Source organism: Rhinolophus hipposideros, assembly GCF_964194185.1.
Source record: "Rhinolophus hipposideros genome assembly, chromosome: 3".
NCBI classification, from domain to species: domain Eukaryota; kingdom Metazoa; phylum Chordata; class Mammalia; order Chiroptera; family Rhinolophidae; genus Rhinolophus; species Rhinolophus hipposideros.
Genome location: NC_138049.1, coordinates 104,198,089 through 104,214,227, shown reverse-complemented (window position 1 = coordinate 104,214,227; position 16,139 = coordinate 104,198,089). Strand labels below are relative to the sequence as shown.

Below are 16,139 nucleotides of genomic sequence, written 5' to 3'. Positions count from 1 at the left end.
GGTCACTTTTGAGAATGGCCTTCTCTGACCATTCTGGGTAAAATAGCTTTATTCCGGCCCCCACCGTCCTTTCCTGTCCCTTTCCTTGTCACAATCTTCTCCACATCCCTTGTCACCTTCTAACACACTTCATCACTTACTTACTCATCCGGTTTCTTGTCTGTTTAGCCCTTCTGGAATGTCAGCTCCACGAAGGCAGGGAGTTTTCTGTCTTGCTCACTGCTGCGGCCCAGGGCTGCCCTACAGGGATCAGGGCTGCAGTTTAAAGCCAGGAGTCTCTGCCTCAGTGGCTGCCCTCTGCATCCGTGCTGTAATGGGAGACCTGTGATTTGCTCCTCACAGGAGAAGGGATCCAACGCCCCCTGGCTGGGCAGCTGCTCCAGGGGCATCGAGTTGGGCAGGATGTCCATGCTTCTTGCCTTTTTCTGCTCCAGCCATGGCCAAGACAGCCCTACCTGACCAGGAAAGGGAGGAGAGTGGCCTGTATGCACCCCACCCCAGTGCTGCTGAAGACAGAGGGCCCCTTCCTGGTCAGCAGCCATCCCAGAGCTCTGTGCCGTCGGGAAAGCGTGCTGCGAAGCCACCGGGGCGTCGCCCACAGAGCACCCCAGCTGGCCCCTGACCTCCAGGAGGCCACGGGCGCACAGGGCTCAGGACAGGACAGCCCCCTACAGGGGGGCCAAGTGTGGGATGACTGGTTTCGAGGAGCGAGATGTACCCTGAGCAGACAGGACAGGGCCTGTTTTCCCACCAGCTCTCACTCTTGCCTCCCCATCTCTGGGTCTCAGTTTGGGCTCCCCCAGAAGCTGAGCCTGGCACAAAGATCTGATGAGGCCGGTTCAGATGGGAGATGGTCTCTGGAAACATGGAGAGTGCAGAGGTGAGACGTGGGGGACGCTTTGTCAAGCCAGTTCCCACTGTGGGCATCTAGGGCTCACAATTCCAGGGGGGAACCAGTGTGAGGAATACCTCAGACTTAGCTCCTGGGGAGCTGGGGAGCTGCGGTTTTCATACACCAACTTCTGCCGTCATTGCTTGAGGCTGGAACCCTCTTACCCTGCCTGATTTTCCCCTTAACTGTTGTCACCGCCTAACGAGGGAATATTTTTTCACTTCTTGGCTTTCTGCCTGCATTGGAGTGCACACTCCATGGGGGGTGGGCTGGTCTGTTCCCTCCCGAGCCATCCTAGAGGCTTCCTGGAGGCCGAATGAGATGTTGCCTCCTCCACTTGGCCGGGGAGCAGGGGAGTGCCAGGGCTGCCTTTGGGGTGATTTTCTGGAGGAAAGAGAGGGGGAACCTGGTGGGGCTGGAGGAAGAAGGGAGAGGATAGGGAAGGTGGAGGGTCGAAGGTCAGCATCCAGGGAGTGTGCTGGGGGGAAGGAAGAGAGGCCAGCGGGGGGTGGGGAGGACTTGAGGTGGGGTGCCTTTACACCCTCCTCGGGGCTTATCTGGGTAAGACCTGGCTCTGCCTTGCTCTGTCCCACGTTTGTCTTTCCATCATCTTTCTCTTCCCACCCCGCCATCCCAGAGATTCATCATTTCTGAAGGGAGGGCCCCTTGGGGACTGCCCGGGGACCTCACCTCAGAGCAGATGGAGGTTGGGGGGCCTGGTGTTTAGACCCAAAGAAAAGGCTAGAGGAGGCCAGGCCTGGGATCTGCTTTTCACAGGGGACCTGGAGACCTGGGGTTCCCAGACGAGGCCCAACAGTCACTGAAAGGTGTCTTGGCCAGCTCGGGCTCCCAGAACAAAATACCATAGACTGGGCGGCTTCATCAACAAACATTGATTTCTCACGGGTCTGGAAATCGAAGCTGGAGTGAACACGGGGTGTGTTTCACGGGGAGGAATGGAAGGACAGCACCTCACAGCTAACCTGGGTCCTTCTTGCTGCACCTGACCCCCCAGCAGAGGCTGGTAAAAGTCTTTGTGTGGCCCCGTCGCTGGGTGATGTGAGGAGTGGAGGAGCTGCTGGAATATTTGTGGGTCCTGAGGCCCACCCTGGGTGAGGGGGAGGCAGCTCTGGCTTCCCAGGGCCCTGCCCTGGTTTGAGTTGAGCTGGTCCCAGGGAGAACATCTGGCCAGGAGGAGCAGGGTGACACCCATAGAGTGCTGGCTCTGGACGGGGCACCTGAAGGGGGCAGGGGACTCACCCTGGGTCTGGCTCTGACACCTGCTGTGAGACCTTGGGCAAGTTATTTAACCTTTCTGAGTCTCAGAAGCTTGTCTGTAGAACAAAGAAAACAACACCCATCCCAATGGGTTCTTGTGAGGGTTGGAGGTAAAGTGTATGTAGAGGCAGGAGCATAGTAAGTACTCAAAATGGTGTCGTAGTTGCTCTAAAGGGAGAGTGGAGAGAGGGGTAATGTAACCAATGTGCCAAATCTGTTGATACTTATTCTGTCTGCGTGCTGTAGGATCCCTGAAAATGGCGGCCCCATCCTGAGGGCAAAATCATCCTGGGGGATCAGAGAAAGAGACCCTGGAACTGGATCCCAGAAGGTGGGGGAAACGGATGCCAGGAAAAGAAGCAGGGGGCCTGGAAACAGGACAGGTGGGATCTGGGACACCCCTCTTTTGGGATTCTGGTTCTTGGCTGTGTCACCATCATTATCAACATTTATTGAACGCCTGTGTGCAGATGACTGTGTTTGGCTGTGGGTATAGAATTCAGTGCTTCTGCTGTTTAATGAACGAATGTTCCAGAATGTCCTTGGCATGTATTCATTCATTGAACAAAAATGTAGTGTGGACTTACTATGTGCCAGGCATTGCTCTGGATGCTGTAAATACAGCAGAGAACCAGAGAGACAAAATTGCTGCCCTTATAGAGTTGACATTCTAGTAGGAGAGGAAGGAACTAAACATGATGAGTATTCTAATGTTGGCAACCTGTCAGATGGTGACAAGTGCTATGGAGAATAATAAGGTGAGGAAAGAAAGAGGGAGAAGTACTAGGGGTAGAAACAGATTTTCAAGTTTATGTGGGGGGAGGTCAGAACATTTGAGAAGACCTGGAAATCTGAGGGTGGGTGGGGGGAGACTGCTCCTAGCAGGTGCAAAGGCCCTGGGGTTAGAACAGCAAGGAAGTCAGTGGAGCTGGAGAGTGAGAGTGGTGGGAGGTGAGGGTGGAGGGGTGAGGGGTGAGACAGCAGATTATTCAGGGCCTCTTGGCAAAGACCTGGACGTTTACTCAGAGGAAATGGGAGTCTGAGTAGGGCAGTGGTGGGATCTGACAGGTTTTACCAGTTTCCCTCTGGATGCTGTGCTGGGGCTGGATGGTGGGGGTGGTGAGAGAAACAAGGTCAGAGGCAGGAAGACCAGTGAAGAGGCTACTCCAGGGAGGTGAGGTAGAGCTCAGCATCTGCTGACTGCTGCCGGGCTGAGTGTGGGGTGGGGGGAGGAAGAGGAGCGAGGTGACTCCAAGGCCTGTGGCTGTTACTGACTAATGATGTAGAAATCATTCCCTGTCACACAGGCCTGCCTATCTGGGCTCATGCTCTTAATTCCTCTGTCCCTTCTTCAAGCCGGGGTACATGGAACATGACCAGGGCCCCTGCCCTCCAGGGTCTTTTCGAGGCAGCCAGCAGTAGGCCTCGTCCTGAGGAGGGACATCTTTCACCCTGGGTCTCCTTTCGCCCTGAAGGAAAGGTCCAGGCCAGCATGAAAACGTCACATTTCCACAGTGGTGGTTGTTTTTCACAAAGAGCTTTATTTTGATCTTCAACATAAACTGAAGTATTGTTTTGTATCATCTGAGTTAGAAAACGGAGACCCCCTTATGGGACTTGGCCGAGCACTCACTGGCAGGCGGTAGAGCTGGAGCCAGAGCCCCACGCTGCCCATTCTGCATGCCGAGGGCTTCACCCTCCTCGGGTGAGAAAGCCTGGCACCTTCCCTGGCTCCACAAAAAGAGAGCCCACGCTGAAATGGGACAACAGCCGTGGTGACAGATCAGTAGTGAGAGCTGACAAGCTCTTTCACAGTCATGTCTCAGCCTCAGGGCTCTCGTCTGCAATGTAGGGGTGACAATTGCACCTGCCTACAGGGTCCTTGTGAGGATTCGATGAGTTAAGACACGGGAACCATCCCTGGCACCAAATATGTGCTCCATAAATGCCAGCTATTATTATTCATGATAAAGGGCTTGTAGGGCCGCGATATGTCAGATGGGCACTGTGCCTGTTTGATGAGTTGAGGAAAGCTAAGGGCATATTGGGCCTGCCTATCGGAGTAGAAGATGCCGGCCACTCCAGCTTCCTGACAGAGATGCAGCGTTTTCAGTGACGGTGGCTACTGATGGCTCTTCAGGAAGCATATGGCATTTGGTAAGAGTTAAGCTTCCCACCTCGCCCCCAGGGTGAGGGTGTGAGGCAGGGCCAAGATGGGATGGTGTGTCAGGCCACGTGGTGCGTGGGGGCTCCCCTGCCCCCTCCTGCAGCCCCTGCCCCACCCTGCCTGCCAGCCTTCCTGATTGACTTCGGTGCAGGTCCAGCCGGGGCTGGAGTGGGCCAGACACTCACCATCTCATCCAATCCTTAAGTTGGACTGAATCATCCTCATTTCATGGCAAGGTCCAGTGAGGCCACGTGAATTGCTCAAGGTCACACAGCAGTTTGGTGGCATACTAGCAGGGACCCCAAGGCTAGTGTTATTTCTATGACATGCTACCTCAGCTGGGAGCCCGGGAGACCCCATCACCTGCCTACACCAAGTGCCTGGGTCTAGACAAGGTGGAGAGTGGTCTCTGCCATCGTGCATCCCCTTCTACACTAACATGTCAGGTCTTAGCTGCACCATTCCTTCCCTCCATGTTTCCGTCCTGGCTCCCAGCTCCCTCAGCTCTCCTCCACCGCAGGCTGAAGCGTTTTTTAAAAATAAGTAATTTATGCACACAAGGCAAAATTCAAAAGGCATAAAAGGAGCTCCAGTGAAACATCTCCCACCCCATCCTCCAGCCACTCAGTTCCCCTAACGCAAGCAACCACTTTCACTGTCTTTCCAAACACATTTTTCGCTTATGTATTTCCCCCCATACAAATAGGAGCACCCGCAGCCACGCTGTTCTGCTCCTTCCTTGCTCCTTTGGCGTTAGTGATGTGGCTTGTGGCGGGGGAGGGTCCGTTCAGGACTCGAGCATTCCTTTGCAGGCCTGCACCATACCTGACGTCACCAGCCCCCTGCACGGGCATCTGGCTTGTTTCCGGCCTTTGGCTTTTACAGGTAGTGCTGCAATAAGTCAAATCGGGCAGCATCAGTTTGCCCACGTGGCTGGAAGGGGAAGTCCTAGGACCACATGGTGCTGCAGGGTGGGGATGTGTGCTTCTGTGACAATGAGAGAAGACACCAAGTTGCCCCCACCAAAGTTATGTCACGTCACTTCCCCACTACCAGGGGTGGGTTCAGCCTTCACTCCTATAAGGGAATGTCCCTCCCTCTCCCCTGCTCCTGCCCCGACTGCTAGCCTGCTGACAGCTCTTGGGGATCCAAGAGCAGAGTTCTGTGTGACTTCAAGGGTGCTAGATGGCTCTGGGCCCAGGGACACTTACGTAACCTGGCTGAAAGTCCTTCCTTAAATATCCCTGCCTTTTACTTTATCTAAATCAAATCTATCTTCATATCTAAATCAAAGTTTTCTTTATGAACCAAGTGCTGCCTTTATAAATGAAAGGTGCCAAATTAAGAAGAAAAAAATCAGACTCATTTCTTTGTCCCTTAATGAAATCCAGCTGCCCTCCCTCTCACCCACCTCCGCTATACATGAATTTGTGGGAAAGGTTGCATTCTGCTAAGGAGAAAGGAACAAAACATATCCAGTGTCTGAGATGCAAGGAGGCAATACTGGGTTATTACTGGGAAGAGAACACTAGCCCTGGGCACATGGGGAGACTGAGGCCAGAGGGGGAGGGACATCCTTAGCACAGCATCCTCATGTGTTGGTGCCCCTGCCCTGAGCCTGAGGGCCAGCTGCTGACAGGGTTAGGGGTCCCTTGGACCTCTAACCCAGGTTAGTCTGAATCTTGCAGAGGCCTGCACTCCCTGGTGTCCTCACAGTTCCCAAGCCTGCAGTACAGGGCATGGAGGTTCCCCGGCTGGAGGCTGGCAGCCCCTTTGAGGTCCAGGCCCCTGGCCCTCTCTGTTCTGTTTCCTGACAACTGAGCCATTGTTGCCTGGGGTGGAAGGGAGGCCTGAGTGGGGGATGGGAACAAGGCAGTGACTACCCCAGCCCCAGGGCAGCACATGGCCTAGATCGAACTGTCGTGATGCTGCCTGACAGATCCAGGCCATACTCCGCTGCCCGATGCTCACAGTGGTCTGACCTGTGGACCCAGAAGCTGCGTGTCCAGGACTCTTAGGGAACATGGAAGTGGCTAATGAGGGCTCTGAGGCTGGGTACCAGGGCAGCCACAAGGGCGTGCACAGAGAACTGAGGAGGTGCTCAGCCTGGGCGGGAGTAGGAGGGGGCCTGCAGCCAGCTTCCCAGGGGGCCTGAGTCCAGGCTCCAGGCTCCAGGTAGGGGCTTTGGGGACGATTGAGGGGCTGAGACCAGAGGCTCTGCATTGGTTGGGGGTTGGGATGGGAAGCCCAGGTGAGTGTTGTGGGCCTGGTAGAAGGAACTGGCGGGGGGGAGGGGGCAGTGCCAATGGGGGGCAGATAGAGAAGCCACATGGGGTTTATTGAGCTCTAGTGGTCCCTACAGGGTGCCCTGCCCTGGGGAGGGGGTGCTGACATGCCGGAAGATAAGCCCGATTGCTGGCTTTGAGGACCTGTGTATCTACGAAGCAAACCACAGATTTGTATAAAGCAAATAGGCCATCGTGTGGCCCTAACTTTTAGCTGTGAGTCCAGGAACACAACAGTGGTGGGCACCACGTTTCTGGTGGTTGCAGCAAGAGGTGCTCAGGATGGGTCCTCAGCTCCATCCTGGGGAAGGAGAGGAGATGGAGTGAAGGGCTCGTGGAGGACAGGTGGGGAGGTGGGCACGAGGGGTGCTGCAGGGTGACTTGGAATTACCCTCAGGATGGTGAGCCAGTCCCTGGGCAGGAAGTACCCACCCTATACAAGGCTCATGCCTGGAGCCCTCATCCCCACAGCAAGTTGGGGCCCCAGGGCTGGAATGGGTCATGTGGGCCATATCCCTCATCTCCAGGGGTCTCTCTCCGGCCCTCCAGCGCATGAGCAGCCCAGCCTGCTGACCACCGCTCCACACCTGTCCATCCCTCTGCGGCCACACTATGTCCGGCTCCTACGATGAGGCCTCGCTCGCCCCGGAGGAGACCACCGACAGCTTCTGGGAGGTGAGGCTATGGTGCTGCCCAGGTCCTGGGGGCCAGCAGCCTGGCTGTGTGGGGGTCCAGGCTCCCACCTGCCCGGTGGCCTTAGGCCCTGCTCCCCAACCCTTCAGACCCCTCCAAAGCTCTCCATGTCCAACAGGCAGTGGTTGCCATGAAGTGGCTACTACTACCCGCTGAGCCCAGAGCCCCTCTGCCCACAGCGGTCCCGGAGGGATCCGTGGTGGTGCATGATGTGGAGCAGGCCCCTTACAGATGACACAGCCTTTCACAGCTGCTCCCCGCCCCTACCCTGTGAAGTGAGCAGAAGGTGGAGCACTGGTCCCACAAAAATGGCGTGAGTTCAGGGAGTCCCACAGCAACACAGACGTGGAGACAGGCCAGCACTTCAGAGCCTTCCAAAATCTTTGAGAAAAAGAATTTTCTATTGGCTTGTGAAACCCAAAGTGAAAACTGCCAAACCTAAATTAATAAGTGTTTAATGAGATGTCTACAAAACATAATATTATGTCAAGAAGCTGCAGCTCAACTCAATACTTATATGACTCTATATAAATATAATAGATTTAGCTCCCAAGAACAAAATGAATAATTCATTCTAGCCCAAGTCCAAATTACAAAAATCCTTCTGCATTTTGTGGCAGCGACGAAATTATGTTCAAAGACGGATGAGGGAGTGTGGAGACAGTGGGGTGTGACATGGGCTGCCAAGGCCCCTGAAAGTAAGAGAGTCCGCGGCCCCCGGGTGATACCGCGGCCCCCGGGTGATACCGCGGGACAGCGAGTCGGAGGGGGCCTGCCAGGATGGCTGTGGCGGGCGCCCCCTGCAGGACGCGGCGGCCAGGGCGGGCTGGCGGAGGCGGGGAGCCCGCGGGAGTCTCGTGCTCGCTGCTTGGCCGCCAGGTGGGGAACTACAAGCGCACCGTGAAGCGCATCGATGACGGGCACCGCCTGTGCAACGACCTGGTGAACTGCGTGCAGGAGCGCGCCAAGATCGAGAAAGCCTACGCGCAGCAGCTCACCGACTGGGCCAAGCGCTGGCGCCAGCTCATCGAGAAAGGTGCCCCCCGTGCCCACCCCGAGCGCACACCTCAGGCCCTAACCCCAGGTCTGGGTCGTGGGTCTGGGAGTGCCCAGCCACCTGGAGTCACCTGCGGCCTCCAGCCATGGCGCCTTGGCAGGCGCTGTCCCCGCACCTGCACGCCTTCCCTCTCAGGCCAAAGCAGGTTGGATTTAAAAACAAAAACAAAAACAAAAATAACTTTATTTTGAAATAATTTTAACTCAAAGTTCCAAGACTAGTACAGAGAACTACACACTCTTCACCCAGATTCACGGTTAGCATTTTAGCACATTTATTTTCTCACTCCCTCTCTGTGTATATGCATATTTTTCAGAACCATTTAAGTTAGAAATATGCCCCCTCACCCTAAATTCTTCATGTATCTCCTAAGAATAAGAACGTGTACTTATGTAACCGTAGTTCAGCTATCGAATTCAGGATATTTAATATGGCCCATACACAAATCTTATTATAGCAGTTGGTTGCTGGTCCAGGGTCCAATCCAGAATCAGATATTGCATGTAGTTGTTTCTAGATTCCTTTAATCTAGAACAATTTCAAGTTAGGGTTTGCATGTATTGGTTAATGGTTTTTTCCTCCACTACACTCTGAAGCCCATGAGGGCAAGGGCTGGGCCCAGCACAGTGCTTGGCACAGAGTTGTTGTCAGTATACAGAGAAACAAATGACTGGAATGTCAGGTCCCAGTGGCCTTCTGGTATCTGTCACCAGTTGGCTCTTCAGTTTTACATTCAGCCAACATTCCTTCCTGGAGTACCTACTGTGTGCCTGGTGCTGTGCTGGGCTGTGGGAGGGAGTTCACAGGGTCAAGGTGCCTCCCCTGGGGATCACAAGCTAACAAGGGATATAGGGAGTAGGTGCAGAGGCAGATGTATAAGAAGAATTCAGTGAGGGCTGTAGGCTGAGGTGTGGGGATAGTCAGAGAAGACTTCCTGGAGGAGGTGGCTGTGCTTGGGTCCTGGGGGATGAATAAAACCAGAAGAACAGAGGAGCACATTTCTGTTGCCAGGAAATATGGGGAAAGCCTCAGAGAAAGGAGGCATGAGGGGGACCGCTGGGTAGGGGGTAATGAGGGCCTTGTTACCACATTGCCATTTCCTCAGGCCCACAGTATGGCAGTCTGGAGCGGGCCTGGATTGCCATGATGACGGAGGCAGACAAGGTGAGCGAACTGCACCAGGACGTGAAGAACAACCTGCTGAACGAGGACCTAGAGAAGGTCAAGAACTGGCAGAAGGACGCCTATCACAAGCAGATCATGGGCGGCTTCAAGGAGACCAAGGAGGCTGAAGATGGCTTTCGCAAGGCCCAGAAGCCCTGGGCCAAGAAGATGAAGGAGGTGCCTGGTGGGCAGCTGCTGCAGATGGGACGAGGGTGGGCAGCTGAGTTCAGAGGGCCAGTCTGATCAGAGGGAGGGTGTCTGCAGATGGGGTGGGTGATGGGATTGTGCCCATTGGGGAACAGGGCTGCCTTCCAGTAAGTAATATCCACAGACGGGTAGGCTCTGCAGGGCCTGACAGGAAGGTGTTTGTAGGGGCAGCAGGCAGTGCCATGCAGGTGGGTGGGCACTGCTCCCACATATCTGGAGCCTGGGCTTGCATCCATTCTGCCTCTTAAGAATGTGTGCTCACAGCTCGCGGTGGAGTGGGCAGGTGGGAGGGGTTGACGAGTGACCACATTTGCTCCTGCTCACAAGTAGGAGGGCTGCCCCTTGTTCCCCCTCCCCACAGCTAGAAGCAGCCAAGAAGGCCTACCATCTGGCCTGCAAAGAGGAGAAACTGGCTGTGACACGGGAGATGAATAGCAAGACAGAACAGTCAGTCACACCCGAACAGCAGAAGAAGCTGCAGGACAAAGTGGACAAGTGCAAGCAGGATGTGCAAAAGGTGCCTGCTGGGCTGGGGTCCGAGGGCCCCACGGAGTGGGTGGTGGCTGGCAGCTGCAGGCTTGGGTCTTACCCTCCCTTCGCCCTGGTGCCTACAGACGCAGGAGAAGTATGAGAAGGTGCTGGATGAAGTGGGCAAGACCACGCCCCAGTACATGGAGGGCATGGAGCAGGTGTTTGAACAGTGCCAGCAATTTGAGGAAAAACGGCTGGTCTTCCTCAAGGAGGTGCTGCTGGATATCAAACGTCACCTCAACCTAGCTGAGAATAGCAGGTAGCTGGGCGTGGCAGCATGGTGGGCACAGGCACAGGCAGCAGAGGGCAGAACTGGTGTGCAAGGCACCCCATGCCCTATGTCATAGTGACAGGAAGGGGAGGGCAGAGCTGCAGGGGCCAAGAGGGAAGAGTCTCCAAACAGTGGCTTCCTAGAGAAAGCCGATGCACGCTAGGTACTCAAGAAATGTGCTTGAATGGCTGGGTGAGGAGCTAAGGTGGGGACGGAGGAGGGTGCCCACTGGGCATGTCCACACAGATTGCTCCTTGGGAAGCCTGCCTGATTCCTAGTTGGGCGGCATGCCAGCACCCTGGTCCCTTGCATGGGCTCCGGCCCTCACCAAGGATGAGACGGGGCCGTGGTGCATCTTGCCCCCCACCTCCCCATTTCCCCGTATGCAGCTATGTCCATGTGTACCGGGAGATGGAACAGGCCATCCGGGGGGCCGACGCCCAGGATGACCTCAGATGGTTCCGCAGCACCAGTGGCCCTGGCATGCCCATGAATTGGCCCCAGTTTGAGGTGAGGATGTGTGGGGGTGGGGAAGGGGAGTCTGAAAAGGTTGGGAGGGGCCTTAGGGAGCAGCCCCCAGGCTGACTGCTCCCCTGGCACCCACCAGGAGTGGAACCCAGACCTCCCTCACACCACCGCAAAGAAGGAGAAACAGCCCAAGAAGGCAGAGGGGGTAGCGCTGACCAATGCCACAGGGGTGGTGGAGTCCACATCCCAGGGTGGGGACCGGGGCAGGTGAGTGCCTCCTATGGAGCTTCCTGGGGGCTGGGGCGGGGAATGGCGGGTAGGGGGCTAACACACCGGTGAAACTGTGTTTTACCTCAGGAGACAAGAAATGGTCTAAATCACAACAACCTCGTGCTCCTCTCAAAGGTAGTGGTAGCTAATCCTTTGAGAGCACCTATTGTGTGCCAGGCACTGTTCTAAGCATTTTCCATGTAATAATTCATCGAAGGCTTCAATACTCTGAGTTGTGTATAAAGATTCCCATTTTACAGAAGGAGATACTGAAATCCAGAGAGGTTAAGTGACTTGCCAAAGGTCACAAGGTCAGGATATGATGCCCAAGAATGTGGCTCCAGAATCATCAGTCTTTACCACACTGTACTTGCCCATCTCAGATGAGGGGTCAGATGTTCTCTGGAGTCCTCTTCAGCAACCCCTCTCTCAAGGGCTGAATAATAATGCTAAGAGTCCTGCCTCACATCTGTTTAGACAGCTGTCAGCGAGGGTTGCTGGCTCAGGATCCCTTACAAGGTCCATCTCTGCTCCAGCCTTGGCGAAATTTGGGGTCCGGGCTTTGGTTAAGAGGAGAGGGAAGCCCGAGGGACCAGGTGAGAGGTAATTCACGCTGGTCCTCTCTCTGTTTCTCAGCGTTAGCAGCTACGACAGGGGCCAGTCTTATGCCACCGAGTGGTCCGACGACGACAGCGGGAACCCATTTGGGGGCAATGAGGCCAACGGGGGCGCCAACCCCTTCGAGGACGACGCCAAGGGAGTGCGTGTGCGAGCTCTCTATGACTACGACGGCCAGGAGCAGGATGAGCTCAGCTTCAAGGCCGGTACGGTGGGCGGGGCTGGCAGGGCGGTGGGCGGGGCTGGCAGGGCGGTGGGCGGGGCTGGCAGGGCGCGGCCGGCGGGAACCTGTGGTGGGGCGGGACCTGAGAGCAGGAGATGCGGGGATTTGCGGGAATGCAGCTGGGGGCGGGGCCTGGTGCAGGGCGTGGCCAAGACCTGGAGTGATCTGTGCCTTCCGGCTAAAACTCAAATTAGGGGGGCAGCTGGGTGCCAGGGGCAGAGTCAAGACCTGAGAATAGGGTGGGGGCTGGATTGGGGGCGGGGCCTGAGGGCCGTAGATGCCATGAGCAGTGACCCACCAGGGAAATGAAATTGGAAGTGGCTGAGACCCAGATTAGGTGGGTGGCTGGGGGCGGCATGTGGTTGTCCAGGTGTGGCTTGGTCTGGTCCCCAGGGGAAGGTATTGGGACAATAATGGGAGAAGGTTTGGGGATCGGCACAGCATTAATTGTATAGGAGGCCTTACGGAGCAGTGTGGGGCTGGAAGGATCGTCCTCTCCGAGGCCCCTGTCAAGGAACTCCTCTGTGTCCCCTTCCCAGGAGATGAGCTCACCAAGCTGGGTGAAGAGGATGAGCAGGGTTGGTGCCGCGGGCGGCTGGACAGCGGGCAGATGGGCCTCTATCCTGCCAACTACGTGGAGGCCATCTAGCTGCCCTGTTCTCCTCCACACTACCCCTCACTCCTCTCTCACCGCCTCCCCTCCCTTCCCACTTGTCCCTTCCCCTTGCCATAGAGTTCCAGACATATTTTCCGATCAAGCTTTTATTTTTTTAAAAGTCAAAACAGAACAAAACAAAAAATACAGAGACAGAGCATTTGCAGGGCCGCCTGGAGGCCAGGGTGGTGGAACTTGGGGTGATGGCCCCAGGGTAGGTGAGGGTCTTAGTACTTAGGTAACAGAGACATCACAGCGTTTGCATTTTAGATCCCACCAAAGAGTCTCCTGAGCCCTGAGGGATGTCTCCTGGACCCTTCTATCCTGCCTCACTGCCCCATCTCACCCCTTTCATCCCTCTCCTTCCCACCCCAGGCTACCAGCACCTGCTCCCCCTTCCCTGGGCCTGGTTTTCTGACATCCTGCTTCACCCCCCTCCCCTTCCCCCCCCACCCTATTCTCAGAGGCCTCCCTTCCAACCCCAGGCAAGGGGGTCTTCTAGTGTCCAGACTTCCACTTTGCCCTGGGGGGTGCCCCACTCCTCAGGACTGGAGGAGAAATGGTCAGCCTCTTCCCCCATAGAGGTTTCCAGTGGTCCCTGGACTCCCCCAGACATGAAGAGGGGTGAGCTGGAGTGTGTGACAGAGTCACTGGGGTATAGGGGCGAGCAGGGGGAGCACGCCCCCAGCCCTCCCAAGGGCAGGCTCAGCTGAGGGACCAAAACCCTGCTGGGACCCTTCTTTCCAACTGTCAGCACTTTAGGCTGAGCTCTTCCTCGGAGTCACCCTTCAGTATTTTCAGAGACCTGCCCCACAAGGTCTTCAGGCAGGGGGTGGGGACCCAAAGCCCAGGGCAAAGCCAGCAACAGTAGCAGCCTCCTCCCATTTCCTGGGGAGGAGGGCATTTTGCCCACCCACCCACCCTCCCTCCAGGTCCATCTAAAACTGGAGACTCACTGGGCTCAGCCAGCCCTGTCTCCCCTTCTCTGGTTTGCCTGGGGAGACACCCTGGGGGCCTTTGGAGCTTCCAGCCTGGGACCCGCAGGGAAAGACTGCAGCCAATGGGAGAGGAATGGGTTTGGCAGGAGGGAGGGACCCTGGTCCTTAAGAGCAGGACAGTGGCCATGTCTTCCTTGTTCTCTCCACACCCAGCCCCTGGAGCAACATTCCCCCTGCTGGCAGCCCCCCAATCTGTCCAAGCCTGGGTTTCAGTTAAAGGACTTTTGGGGGTGGGAGGAGACCAAGGGCCTGCCCAAAGCAGGAGTGTTTCCTATGGCTGGTGCTGGATTACTGAGTATTAGTACCAGGTAGCAGCTTCTCCCATGGAAGTCGGGTGGGGGTACTTGGGAAGCAGACCAGCGCAAGACAAGACCCCAAGCGGTGGGTGACTGGCTGGAAGAGAAGTCTCCCTAGTCTCCCAGACACCCTGCGGTGAGGCCGAGGCTTCCTGCAGCACCAGGTGAGCCAACCGTGGGTGCCACTTCTGAGCCTCAGGACTGTAGACCCCTCCTCCTCCCACAGTACCTGCCCCCTGGGCCTCTAGGTAAAGACAGGGTGATGCTCCAGCCCCTTTGTCACCCCTCAGTCCTCTTGCTCCCTGCTTCTCCCCATGGCCCACTGTTCGGAGGCCACAGACCTAAGCCTCAAGGCCCTGACCCGTTCCATGTAGGCAGAGGATCCTGGCAAACTCTGGCAGGGGCCTGAGCTGGGGCAGGCCTCCCTCAGGGCCAGGGGAGTTGGGGGGGATGATGGTGCACCCCCAGGGAAGAGAAACTCTCCTCCCCCAGAACCCCTTTTCTTGTCACTGCTCTCTGGGCCCCTGCTGCAGCCTGAGATGTGCTCTAGGCCTCTCAGAGCCAGAAGCAAGATGTTGACAACCTTCAGCTCTCCCAAGTCCAGAACAAAGCCCTTCAGACTCTCCCCCAGGAGGAGTTGGGGTGGGAGGCCTCTGTCCCCATTGTCTACCTGTGGGAGTCAGGAAGCCGGCACATCAGCACCTTGGGGTCTGGGCTCCCCCTCTCTGTGCCAGAGGTTTCCCAGGACCTGGGGAGGGGCTGTGGCCCTGGCTGGACCCCAGGCCTGGCCCCCTCAGCACTCTAGCTACCCACTCTGGGGCCGGGACTCAAAACCCCGTTCCCTATGAACAACGACCTTCATAGCCCCATTTGGGACACTTTCTCTCCTGCGCGCGGTCCCCAGGTTCCTGGGCCCGGAGTGGGAGGGTCTCCCACCTGGAAGACCTGAGCTCCCGCGGCCCATCCCCACCTGTCAGTGCTCGAGTCTGGGCACTCAGCACCGTGTGGGGGCCGCGCCCCTTGCCGTACCCACCGCCTCCTGTAGCCCCTGCCCGCACCCTCAATGCTGCACGGGCCCGCGGGGCTCGGCGAGTCATGTGTTTTGTCCCCAGTTAACCACCGTTCTGCAGCCTGGCTCTGTGAGGAGCCAAGGCTGCCCTGCGCGCCGTCTGCCGCCCTCGGCTTCCTGACTCCATTAGTCCAACACTTGTGAAACTCCGAGAAGTGCTGTGGTCTCAGCAATGCACCTGTTTTGTACATGATTGTGTAATTTAAAGGTATATAAATACAAAAATATATATATATAAGTTGTGATTGTATGACTGTGGATAAAATCCAGAACTGTGTCAACCTGGCTGGGCAGTGTCATCTTGAGTCACGTGTCCTTTGAGGCCTCTGAGACTTGCCTGCTGTTGGGATGTCTGTTGGCAAGGGGGTGCCCAGCAAAAGTGCGGGCCGTCCTGGCTGCCTGCAATGGGCTGGGGGTCTGAGGGCTGGCCTCAGGCCCTGTCTGTGCAGGCAGGGTTGCCCTGGATGCCCTCTGAGGCTCCTGAGTGGCCTTTAGAGTCCTGGGTGCCACCTGGTGACGAGCACTGACCAGGAGAGCAAGGCATTTAGGATCCAAACTCACGATTCAAGGGTGAATTTGACCCCTGAATAGGGTCCCATTTTTAAAGCGAAATTCTCAGAGTGAGTGCTGAGGTCTGTGGTCCCTGGCTGTCCATAGACCAGGGACCCTGTGGTGTGCCATCAGGCCATGCCATACTTCCCTGTGTCCTGCCTCACTTCTGACAGCCTATCTGTGGGGGCCCCTGGGAGCGCTCCTCCGGGAGGATTTCTCAGGAGAGGGGCAGGACCTGGGCTGTGCGCTCTCAGTTCTGCTCTGCCAGGCCCAGGCCCTGCCTCGTCCTGAGCCCCTTCTCCAACCCACATACCTCCAGCTACGCTTCTTCTGGGGCGGCGCAGGATCCCAGGTCCAGTCCCAGCTCTGCCATCAGTTTACTGTGTCCCCTCACTTGGGGGCCTCCGCTTCCCCCCAGTCTGGTTCGATGTCTCCCGGAGGCCCC

The 16,139-nt window shown here is 56.6% G+C and overlaps 1 protein-coding gene across 6 annotated transcripts in view; it reads left to right on the top strand.

Annotated features, from left to right (window-relative positions):
* The window catches only part of PACSIN1 (protein kinase C and casein kinase substrate in neurons 1), a 57,670-nt gene extending 42,253 nt beyond the window's left edge, over positions 1-15,417 (top strand). For 3 of the 6 annotated variants that reach the window (XM_081043340.1, XM_081043343.1, XM_081043342.1), the window contains exons 2-10: positions 7,172-7,297; positions 8,195-8,351; positions 9,478-9,713; positions 10,105-10,260; positions 10,358-10,533; positions 10,935-11,055; positions 11,153-11,280; positions 11,920-12,107; positions 12,664-15,417. In XM_081043340.1, coding sequence (XP_080899466.1) covers positions 7,235-7,297; positions 8,195-8,351; positions 9,478-9,713; positions 10,105-10,260; positions 10,358-10,533; positions 10,935-11,055; positions 11,153-11,280; positions 11,920-12,107; positions 12,664-12,773 — 1,335 coding nt within the window. In that variant the 5' untranslated portion in view covers positions 7,172-7,234 and the 3' untranslated portion in view covers positions 12,774-15,417. Of the gene's footprint in view, positions 1-3,180; positions 4,328-7,149; positions 7,298-8,194; positions 8,352-9,477; positions 9,714-10,104; positions 10,261-10,357; positions 10,534-10,934; positions 11,056-11,152; positions 11,281-11,919; positions 12,108-12,663 lie in introns of those variants that run through there. The other 3 variants (XM_081043338.1, XM_081043341.1, XM_081043339.1) reach the window with 2 other exon arrangements.
* The last annotated feature ends 722 nt before the right edge of the window (positions 15,418-16,139 follow it).